The 10498-nt window shown below is 41.0% G+C and overlaps 1 protein-coding gene across 1 annotated transcript in view; it reads right to left on the bottom strand.

The window, feature by feature from the left end:
* Positions 1-2648: 2648 nt before the first annotated feature.
* The window catches only part of ctdsp1 (CTD (carboxy-terminal domain, RNA polymerase II, polypeptide A) small phosphatase 1), a 67192-nt gene continuing 59342 nt past the window's right edge, over positions 2649-10498 (bottom strand). Inside the window, exons 4-7 of the mRNA XM_037696312.1 lie at positions 8418-8474; positions 7822-7914; positions 3509-3694; positions 2649-3431 (exon numbers count right to left, since the gene is read on the bottom strand). Coding sequence (XP_037552240.1) covers positions 3303-3431; positions 3509-3694; positions 7822-7914; positions 8418-8474 — 465 coding nt within the window. The 3' untranslated portion in view covers positions 2649-3302. The remainder of the gene's footprint in view (positions 3432-3508; positions 3695-7821; positions 7915-8417; positions 8475-10498) is intronic.

The raw sequence follows: 10498 nt of genomic DNA, 5'->3' as shown, positions 1-10498 counted from the left end.
CTGGGCCTCCTTGCTCAAGCTGCTGCCCCCGTGACCCGACTTCAGAACAAGCAGAATGGATGGATGGATGGATGGATGGAGGGGAATACGATAATTATTGTACGTCTGACAGAACAGAAATGGTGCACCAAGTGGGCAGAGATACACAGTCTACATATATGCAATATATATCTATATAATGGGTTTATTTAACATCAAACTCCTTCTGTATGGCTCGTTATCACCCAACGGGATTTCAAATGTAACTATGTAAACAAAATGAAATAAAACATACTCGAGTAAAACCAGATTGGAATTAGTACTTAAAAAAAGACAAAGTACACTAAACTCGTACTTCTTTACGCAATGCATGCAGTCGTAACACACCTCTGTATTTTAGTGATGCCTGATGCAAATGTCGATTACCTGCAAATCTTGTTCAGCTAAAATAATTTCAAAAGATGTGCACACAAAACCGGAGCTAGGACACGTCACTTAGCATTTATGGGAAACAAATGGCAACGTTACATACAGTCCATACATCATTTGGTATGAGGAAACAACAAAAGCCAAAAATCAGGTTACATCTATTGAATCGAGAGTACAGAGTACAATGAATATTCCAATATATTAATCAAATTTGCTTGCTTTATTACTGTGCAAAACGTCATATACAAATCTATTAATGTGTAAGAAGTACAGTATCAGCGAATGGGCCACACACGATACTTGTTATAAAAGTAATCAGATGACAAAATGAGCGTTCCTATAAATACTTTGCTTCTGCCAATAAACTTAAAACAGCAAATCTAACCAAGATGTGTCAATGGCTTACAAGAAAGTTTTTTTCTGGTCGTTTAGATCCTAATTACTAATATGGCACTAGTTCTTGCACAAAACCTTTCAAAAGGAAAATTAAACTATAAATATTTTATCAGGACCACTCTTGGGCAGAAAAACTATATAGATAAAAACAGTATTATTCAACCACAAAAGGCAAATTTTGATTGACAAGAATTTGTTTAACATATAAAAATAATGCTATAGCTCTTAAAGAGGGTAGAGTTAACATGTTCCCTGCTCCGTGGGAAGCCTGGAAACATTTTATAAATAACGTAGCCCAGCGGTTTCATTCATCAGTGTCAACACAAGACATTGTCATATCGCAAACAAGAGAGGCATATTGCTTTTATCTCAGCTGAATTAAAATTCACCAATACGAGGAAAAAAACAAAAAACAAGATGCGATTGTAAAATATATATTTTTTTTAAAATCCAGCTCTAAATCATCTCACATATCTTTTAATGTGACAAAGGGCCTTTCCTACATTTCCCAGAATGCCTTTGGCCATGAGGTGTAAAAATCCTGCTACGTTTCAGTTGTCAAATATTAAAAAGTAGGGCGCTGCATCAAAAATCGATCAGTTTTACAATATCAACATCGCAGATTTCAATAAATCGTAAACTGTAAGCGAAAAACGTCAATCTGTCGACCCTTATATGATAAAAGCCGACAGCCGGCACGTAAAAGTGCTGTGAGCATCACGAGTACAGAACATGTGGCTTTAACATCACAAACGCACGTGTTACAACAAACAAACAAAAAAAAAAAGCATCTATATTATTGATTTTGCTTCTGATCTTTTAAATGTTACTGCGGCTTCACTAGAATACGGAGTTCAAATTACATAATTTACGTCCCCAAAAAACACTAATTCTCAGCAAGTAATTACAAACAATACAGAAGTAGAGCATTTGCATCGTATAGATGTTTATTAATAGTGTTGACGGTGAATTTTACACCTAAATCTGAACATAATTTGCTCCAAGACTAATTTAGAACCGAACCCGTTTCCAACCTACGAGTACCACTCAGGGAGGAAAATATCCAAACTGAGAAGACAAAGAGCGTTCCTTCTGCTCACAACTGACTCTCAGATGCAGGAAACAGTTTGTACAACAAGGAACAAATCACACCTCTGATCACCAACAGCGACTGACTCCTTTAGATTTTTTCTGGAAGACAGTTGAGGTCCTCTTACCTGGAGGAGTCGAGGAAACGTTTGACAGGAAAGTGCTTTAAAGCGTTATTAAAAACCTGCTCTTAACGAGAACAAGTTAGTGTCAGGTTTTTGGGGGCACCAGTCACGGGGCTTGGCTTCTTTAAATCTTGGTGGATTGATTGTAAAAATATAAGTAGATAATTCTATTGTACAGTAGTCCCTCGTTTATCGCAAGCGTTAGGTTCCAGGCCCTCCGCGATAAGTGAAAAACCGCAAAGTAGGGATAGTGGTACAAGAGAAGAAAAGCGCAGCAGGACAGCAAAGGGTTAACCCTTCATGCAGCAGATGCAGCACAGAGGAGAAATGTGGGCGTGGCAGAGAGACGCAGGAGGCTGAGAGTGGAGATCATGACAGGCTGCAGGAGGGGAGCTTCTCCCTGCACCTGTGGGCTGCACACAGGTGCCAAATCATTTCAAATTATTTATTTTCAATAAACAATCCATGGCTCGTCCATCAATCAGCCAATTGTGTCATGTTCAATCTCAATTTGAAAAATCGCAAAAGAGTGAGTCCGCGAAAGTCGAACCGTGAAGTAGCGAGGGACTACTGTATTGTAAAAACGGTCCTTGCACTATAGACTACACATCAAACATGTAAAGTGCTGTCCAATCAATTCCGTATTTTCATTAACTCTTGATTACAGCCCTAGCTGTAATTTATTTATTCTTAAGAATTGCTACTCAATAACACTGTCAAGACTTTTTTCAAAAATACTTGATTACATTGTCAAAAAAAATATCTCTGAAATGAGATTTAAAGAACAAAATGTTTTTTTTTTTGACTCCAGACCAATAGTGTGCCATCTTACAAAGCAAGGGCGTAATTATGCTAAATGTTTTAAAAGACGTTAAGAATCCGCAGCGCACATTCGTCATTTCAATGACCGATCAAACGTGTTTACACGTAAACGTTTCCAAAATCAGTTTCCGGGACCGCACCATGAAGAGATCTGCTTTCCAAGCTGTGCCCAGTGGGGTGGGGGGTTCGTGGCTTCTGGCCTCTGCAGAAATGTCTTCAAACATTTATCCTTTCACCCTCACATCAGCTGGTTCATGTCAGACCAGGTTTGACCAGGTCAAGAATCACTCAAGATGCCCAAGTAAAGGCTTGGTTTGATGCTTTTTGGGGGGTGGGGGGTAGAGGCTCTGTCCACAGCCTGAGTTCTGGCTGGCAGTGATAGCTGGAGCATCGCTGAATTTCCATTTTCCTTTATCGTTGAACAAAGATTTGTTCGGAGCTGAGGCGACGGGCCGAGCGGCGTTAGCTGGTAGGCCCTTGTTGCTTCAAGACTGTGTAGACGTTATCCACTTTGCTCAGCCTCTCAAAAAACGGGATGAGGTCCAGCAGCTCCGTGTCAGACATGTCATCGAACCATGAGGCCACGGGCACCTTGTTTAAAAAAAAATAAATAAATTTAGCATCCACACTAACTAAACCAAACCCATTTTAACATCCAAAAAACTCACCGCGTTGTCGGGGTGGAAGATGTAGGAGGCGGGGGAGTTGTCTACAATGATGACTTTGTTGAGGTCGCGACCCAGGCGGCTCAGGTCCTTGACGTAATTACCTCGGTGGAAGACACATGACTCCCTAAAGAGGCGGCAGCGAAACGCACCCCACTTGTCCAGGAGATCGGAGACGGGGTCTGCGTACTGACACAAAGACAAATCCAACGTGGATTTAAAATTCTTTCATATTACAACACATCTGAACAAACCACAACACGTCTGCAGTCAAAGTGAAGGCGACTGAGTGACGTAAACACCGGTCAAGATGCTGGTGGGGTGGGGTGATGATTTGGACGTGTTTTGCAGACAAATGATCCAAATGATTTCATTCAACAGGAAAATGATGCTAAACAAAATGACTGAAATACTGAGCTGAGGTCTTCAGAGAGGAGAAGAAGGAAAAAGGCCACCAACGTCTGGGCACAACACCAACGTTACAGCGTGAGGTGGTGCATCAATATAAATATCTGGGAACTGTTTTTGATGACAAACTGATCTTTGGCCCTCGTGTGAACTCACGTTGTAAAAAAGGCCACCAGAGAATGTATTTTTTATCGGAAGCTCAGTAGTTTTAATTAGGGATGCATGATATTATCGGCATGTATCGGTATCGGCCGATGTTGGCATTAAATTTCAATATTGGACATCAGCCATTCCATTAAAATAACTCGCCGATATAAAAGGTACTGTTTTTGCCTGCAGCAGCAGAGTAATGCGAAGACGTTATGTGCGCGTACCTGATCTCACGGCGGAGAGGAAAATTCAAAATGTCGGCGTTGTGGAAGTTTTATTTTTCGTTGGTGAGGATGTCAAGATTCCGAAGATTTATGGACTACGTTGAGCCTCGCTACATTGTCCGTAGTCGAAGATATTTTTCCGACGTAACGTTACCCGAGTTACAAGCCGTCATTTCCGACGCCATTGTGTAGTGAACTAGGCCTCCGACAACAATCTGTCTCTGAAGACCTTCATGGGACAGGAACTGTTATTTCATTGATTTGAATCCAGAAATACAAATTAGCTCATCAAGATATCCTGATGCATGCTCAATAATCCAGGTAGAAAAATCCAAAAAAGTTCAATCTGGTCCTCTGGACATAAAAAAAAAACAAAAAACAAAACAAAGCAAAAAAATATATAGTTAAATAAAAAATTTTTTTGCTTTGTTTTGTTTTTTGTTTTTTTTGAATGTCCAGAGGACCAGATTGAACTTTTTTGGATAGCTCATCAAGAGACTATTTAATTGTATCTTGAATTAATCAATTGAAAGAACACTCTTCTTTTTTACATTATCATTACTATTTTAGAATATCTTGATAATCAAAGTGTCTTTAGTTCATACCATTTCTAAATGTTGAAGTGAACCACTCATTTTAAATCAACTGTGAAACGGTAGTAATGATTTTTAGACCTCATTAGAATTAGAAATCTTGTTAAATGTCTATTTACAAAGTAATTGTGCATTTTGATCTTCTGTCTGAATGAGTGGATGTGATGTTGGTCAGAAGTCAGGGATGTCGGTCAAAAGTCAGAAAGCGAGTTATTAGAACGAAGTGTCTTGTTTTTAAACCTAGCAGACAGTAAATAAGAAGCTAGCACCTACAAAGTTTCTCACTTCTTCAAAACATTTCTCTGTCTGTACTAACCGTTCCTAAACATTCCTGCATCCCCTCTTGACTTTTAATAACCCTCTGACATCACTGAAACACCGCCCCTGCTGGTTGTTTCAACCAATCAGGAAGTACCAAGTGACCGGAAGGGAGTACTCTTTAAAAGTCAACACTTCCTGGGACTATAGAGTCTTCTGGAGTCTTCTTTCAGTCTTCCTAGAGTCTTTTTCAGTCTTCTGAGTCTTCTGGCGGTCTTCCTGCAGTTTTCCTGAGTCTTTCTTGGGACTATGGAGTCTTCCTGAGAGTTCCTAAGGAACTTTCAGATTTAATCAATAGCTGATGGATTTGACCGTGAGACGAGGGTCCGTCCATCCCAGCGGAGTTACAGCGCCTCGCTGTGAACTCACCTGGGCATAACGCCCTACAACTTTGAAGGAAGCTTGTTCTGTTGAACGAAGTAAATCACACGACTTCTGACGATGACCAGCCACCCTGACCGGAGACACTGTAAAGGTAGCATGCATATGGACATCTAGACCGGAGCTGATCCATCATCTGCAAAGGTAAAGAGACGTCACGAGTTGTCGCGCACTAAGTGGACCGGGGGTTTGAGATGGTGTTGAAAGAAGCGTGCCAATTCTGGTCAACAAACATACATCTTCCTTCATCCATCTTTCAACTTCTCTAATCCTTCCCTTAAACTTTTATTCGCCAGTAATCTAGATGCCTTCAGAGGTGAATCAGCCTACAGTAATGTTCTGTTGTCTTATTAGTAAAGCGTGCCAAGTTTTTATTAATCAGAAACAGATCAGCAAATCAACGTGTACATGTCTTGATGTTAAATTTTGGTTCTGTTAAATAAATGACCGCATTTATTCTGATGGGTCAAAGATAAAATGGCGTCTCATGTCACTGATTAAACAATCCTGACAGTTATCTCGGTCACATGACACATAATTTAACTCGAAAAAGAAAATAATCTGTTGTAATTAACAATTAATATTCTTTGTGCTTGAACTAGCTTTAAGAATAATTAATTAGTAGTGAAGCTAACAGCAAAACTGTCCCTGCATCACTACAATTGAGAAGCTAATAGCTGATAGCACTTGGATGAGTTTTACCACAGACATTTGGATGTTGTGTTAGCCCCGTTAGCATGATTAGTCTTACGACACAGTGGATAAGACAAAAACTTTGAACTTAAAAAGGCTGTCCTTCATGCACAGGAGTGCAGAGGATCCCACACTGCAGCTGGGAACCTGGAACAAGCCTCCACAAGTGAGACAGCATCGCAGGTGACTAATGCTAATAAATAACATTTAACACTTTACATTTAATGCAAGTTAAAGTACTATGCATATCATATGGCTGTTACTGAATATGTCACCAGTTCTTACAGCTGTTGCACAATTTTTGTAGAAAATAAGCCTAAATAAGAGGGCTATGTTTTGACAAAAGAACGTTTATAAAATATAGGTATCGGCATCAGTTAATGGCCGAAGAAGTTTTAACATATCGGCATATTGGCCAAAACTCCAATATTGTGCATCCCTAGTTTTAATGTTGATTCTACTTTTATGAAAATGTTTTATTGAGTCTTTTAACTTTCAACTTCATCTGTTGGTTTAAACTTTTTACATTTAAGAACAGGAACAAACTCGGGAATTGTCAGGATGTGCAGCAAAACTGCTGGCATACAGAACCTCACTGACCTACACGAGGCGAGGTCAGTGAACAAGTTCAGGCTGATTCTGGCAGATCCTGATCATCCACTCCATGGTGAGTTCAGGTTGCTTCCATCTGGACAAGGGTATCTGCTGCCCAGATGTAGAACAGACTGAAAAACTCATTCTTCCCTTTAGTGATCAGGTTTCTCAATAAACAGTAGGCCTGTCATGATAACAAATTTTGCTGGACGATTAACTGTCTCAGAAATTCAACATTTTTCAGTCAGGTCATCTGGACAGTTTCTTTTTTTTTGTGCTGAAACGTTTCGCCTTCGGTCTGGAAGGCTTCATCAGTCGAGGAAACGCACAACAAAACTGATTCTTCCCCCAACAGCTTACTCGAAAGTGGAACAAACCAGTTCTGCTTGTGATAAGATGGGTCTCTTTGGTACACCCCTCCTCCATTGCCGGCCCTCTTCCTTGTTGACAGTCTTGTCAAACTGGTTGAAAACAACAAATTCCATGCTCAGTAAACCAGGTATACAATCCAACATTTTTAAAATGTTGAAGATATTTATATATTTAAAATATATTTAAATTTAAATATATTTATTTATATTTATATTTAAAATATATTTATGATAAACTACAAACACTTGAAGCCGATTTTCACCGAGAGAAGTCCATGAGGGTTAAAAAAATGATGATGATGGGGGAAAGGGGACATTTGGTGTCTCTAACGCTGCAGAAAATTGAGTCATGTGTGAACATGTACGGACTTTTTACATTTTCTTACATGCCATGATCTTCATGGTCCCCCCCGGGACCATCATCTGAGGAGCCCCGGGGGGGCTCCTCAGATGATGGTTGGGGAAACACCGTGGACTGTGAGCGGCAACTCTTTCCAAACATTTTGATGAATCAGCCATCACAGTTTAAAGTCAGTGTTTGTTGTGGGTTTACATGCACCGAGCTCATGCTAGCTCACTGTTACCTTAGCTAAACTGGCAGTAAAGAGAACGCACTCGAACAGCTCCCCCATCCTCTTCAGGAACTCGTCGACGTGCGGTCGCTTCAGGACATACACCTGGAACACACAAGAGTCTTCAAACCAGGCTCATTCACCTCTTTCTTCTAAAAGCAACATGTTTCTGCAGATCATATGCACCTCAGGAATGCTTTCCTTTAGCATAAACAACGCTAAGACACCAGTTTAATTCATGCATGACTTTAAAAATGTATCAAACGTTACCAAGCAGCGTCAGGCTAAACAGAAGCTACAAGAGCTGCAGCATAAATCACAGCGATAAAAAGGTTGAACTCGATGAGATTCAATGTATATATTTTCTTTCTTTCTTCTGGCGTTGGCGTCTGAGGGCAGCGTTCCTGAATCAAGTCATCCAGAACAGGCTGTGCTTGTCTGAACAAACCTATCCTGGATTACTTGAATCAGGCCCAACCCATAGGTATGTCACCGGACTCCGAGCAGCCAAAGTCAAATCCCTTAAGGCTCAGACAGCACCTGATAGCAAACGCATATAAACACAAGATAATTTTTAACAACGAGAAAACACAGGACGCTGGCATTACCTGATGTACTGTTCCATCAATTTCCACAGGAATTATGAAATCTGCATTGTTCACGGGCTGGTGAAAAACAAAGAAAAGTTGATTTTAACATTTTCATGGGTATTTTCAAAAACGTGCATCACAGCTGTTAATATCAACGCACTCCAGTTTAAATTAATTGGCTTAACGGCAGATAAAGTCCAAAATTAACATTCAGGCTGAATGGAGCTTTCACCGGAGCAACATGTCTGTCATTTACCCAGAATGCATTGCAGCGTAAATAAAATTATGTACATCTGTCAATGGCTTTTAAAACAATATAAAAACTAAACAATATTACAATATGAGATTCCCAAACACCTGTCTGAGGTGATGGTGGACATCTTCAACACATCACTGTCAATGGCAGTTGTCCCCATCTGCTTCAAGTCCACCACTATTGTCCCTGTCCCCAAGTGCTCTACAGTGACAGACCTGAATGACTACAACCTATAGCCTGAACATCGGTGGTCATGAAGTGCTTTGAGAGGCTGGTCATGACCCACATCAAGGACTCCATCGACGTCACTGTGGACCCACATCAGTACGCCTACAGAAGGAATGGCTCCACTGCTGACACCCTCTCATTGGTGGTCCACACAGCCCTCACCACCTGGAGAGCAGAAATGCTTACATCGATCTGCTCTTTCTGGATTTCTCCTCGGCCTTCAACACTATCACCCCACAGACCCTGGTGAAGAAGCTCTCCTTTCTTGGACTGAGTCTCACACTGGGGAACTGGATTCTGGACTTCCTGACTAACAGACCTCAGACTGTCAGGATCCACAACATCGTCTCCTCCTCCATCACCCTCAGCACTGGCTCGCCCCAGGGCTGTGTACTGAGCCCCCTCCTATTCACTCTGCTGACATATGACTACCCAGCTGACACCCCAGCTGCAATTAGGCCTGTCATGATAACAAATTTTGCTGGGCGAGTAATTGTCTCAGAAATTATTGCGATAAATTATAATACCGTTTGAAATTTGACAATAATTAGTAATCGTTGTCAAATTTAAGAAGAAATGTTCGTTAATTTGTTTTGCATGTAGTACCTTTTTTTGACCACCGGATGGCAGTATAAGACTGAAGGATGGATAGTGAAGGAGCAAGCAGCGTGTCCCTTTTAAGAAAAATAGGAGGGAGGCCCCTTGACGTGACATGGGCTGTCTCTTCGGTTCTCAAAATGGCAGATGCTCGGTGTGGTTTGAGCTCTTTAGCATAGCATTTTTCGCACAAAGCTTTTAATAAAAAAAAAAAATCAGTAACAAGTTCTCAGCATCTTTTTGCAGAGAAAAACAACTTTTTACACGAAGGAACAGGCTTTAACCGTGAATTTTTGAGCTTCGACAAGATGGAGTTTTTTTCCCCGAAGTCAGCATGTTAGCTTAGCTTCTCAGTTTAGCTGCTTTTAACGATCCAAAAATGCGATTTTGGATTGTTAAAATGGATTTTAAAGAGAAAAGAGAAAGGGAGGGGTCAGTGAAGAGTACCAGAGTTGAGCCTTTTGTCATCCAGTGTCTTCAGTAGAAAGAGAGAGACACGATAAAGCTGATAAATGAAAATGAGGTTGATAATTTTCATTTATCACGTGATTAACTGATTTATTGTTTACTGCAACAGGCCTAGCCGCCATATAGTGAAATTTGCGGACAACACAGCAGTAGTGGGACGCATAACGAACAATGATGAGTCCAAACACAGAGAGGAGGTGGAACACCTGGTGCAGTAGTGCAGAGACAATAATCTCTGCATCATTGTGAAGAAGACCAAGGAGATGGTGGTGGATTTCAAAAGAAACAAGGATCCTTTTCATCTCCGACACATTCGAGGAGCAGCTGTGGAGGTGGTCTCCTGCTACAGGTACCTGGGGGAGCATGTATCCAGTCACCTCACCTGGAGAGTCAACACTTCTTGTCTGGAAAAGAAGGCCCACCATTGTCTCTACTTCCTCAGGAAGCTGAAGAGAGCTGGACTTGGGAGCTCTGTCCTGAGGAGCTTCCATCGCTGTGCGGTGGAGAACGTTCTCTGCACCTGCATCACCGTGTGGCACGGCAGCTGCAC

This window comes from Nematolebias whitei, chromosome 23 (assembly GCF_014905685.2).
Source record: "Nematolebias whitei isolate Nwh7 chromosome 23, NemWhi1, whole genome shotgun sequence".
NCBI lineage: Eukaryota > Metazoa > Chordata > Actinopteri > Cyprinodontiformes > Rivulidae > Nematolebias > Nematolebias whitei.
Note: the sequence above shows the minus strand (reverse complement) of the source record. Positions and strands in the feature narration are given on the sequence as shown.